Here is an 873-nt window from a genome sequence, read left to right as displayed (position 1 = left end):
CAAGCAGACTGTTTGTATGTATGTCTATATACACAGATGCACGAACCTGTCATAATTAATTTCAGTAGTGATGGTGATGGTGTACCTGTGACTGAACAAAACCAGCCAGCACAAACATCACTGTAGAAATAAAGCAGGTTGGCAGAGGTCTACACTCTTGTCCTCCTAGTTCAGCATCTGTGGTCGTGGACATGTCCCATCCAGGTTTCTGTTTCCTGTGCAGGTGGTACACAGCGTCTCCCCAGGGTGATTGGTGTCTCTCTTGCTAAGGAGCTAATCTTTGCTGCCCGGGTGGTGGACGGAAAAGAGGCGTGTCGTCTGGGCCTCGTCAGTCATTCTGTGGAGCAGAATAAGAGTGGAGATGCTGCCTACCTGCGAGCTGTGGAGCTCGCCCGTGAGATTAACCCTCAGGTAACAAGAGATAATTGCATTATAATATTGTAGTGATTTAGAACAAAAACAGTTTATGTCACACACAACAATTTATGTAACCTTTTAAAAAGGAATTCACTCTTTGATTTCTGGGTCTACAGGGTCCAATTGCAATAAGGATGGCAAACCTGGCAATCAACCAGGGGATAGAGGTAAGTCTTAGTGCAGGACTGATTTTACAGTACCCATCCTTTGGATAATTTACGACAGGAATCTGTTGAACCTTTGCAGTTTCATTTTGGTCATTTGATTTTGTTTTTTTCAGGGATGGCTTTTAAAAAAAAAAAAAAGGAAATTTTAGAAAATGCAAAAATCTAGATTGCACACACATCTGCATCCAGGCTGGATATTCTTCATGATGTGTAGCACAGAAACAGTAACATGCAGTTGCCATATATCTTCTTCTTCTATAAGGACTAGGCATGGGATGTTACAACATTT

The 873-nt window shown here is 42.0% G+C and overlaps 1 protein-coding gene across 1 annotated transcript in view; it reads left to right on the top strand.

The window, feature by feature from the left end:
• auh (AU RNA binding protein/enoyl-CoA hydratase) overlaps positions 1–873 on the top strand; it is a gene marked incomplete at its 5' end in the record, with an annotated part of 17,945 nt that overhangs the window by 5,044 nt on the left and 12,028 nt on the right. Inside the window, 2 exon segments of the mRNA XM_035667568.1 lie at positions 224–411; positions 534–584. Of these exon segments, the coding sequence (XP_035523461.1) occupies positions 224–411; positions 534–584 (239 nt within the window).

This window comes from Morone saxatilis, unplaced genomic scaffold, assembly GCF_004916995.1.
Source record: "Morone saxatilis isolate NCDOM2014 unplaced genomic scaffold, NCSU_SB_2.0 Contig21, whole genome shotgun sequence".
Taxonomy (NCBI): domain Eukaryota; kingdom Metazoa; phylum Chordata; class Actinopteri; family Moronidae; genus Morone; species Morone saxatilis.
Note: the sequence above shows the minus strand (reverse complement) of the source record. Positions and strands in the feature narration are given on the sequence as shown.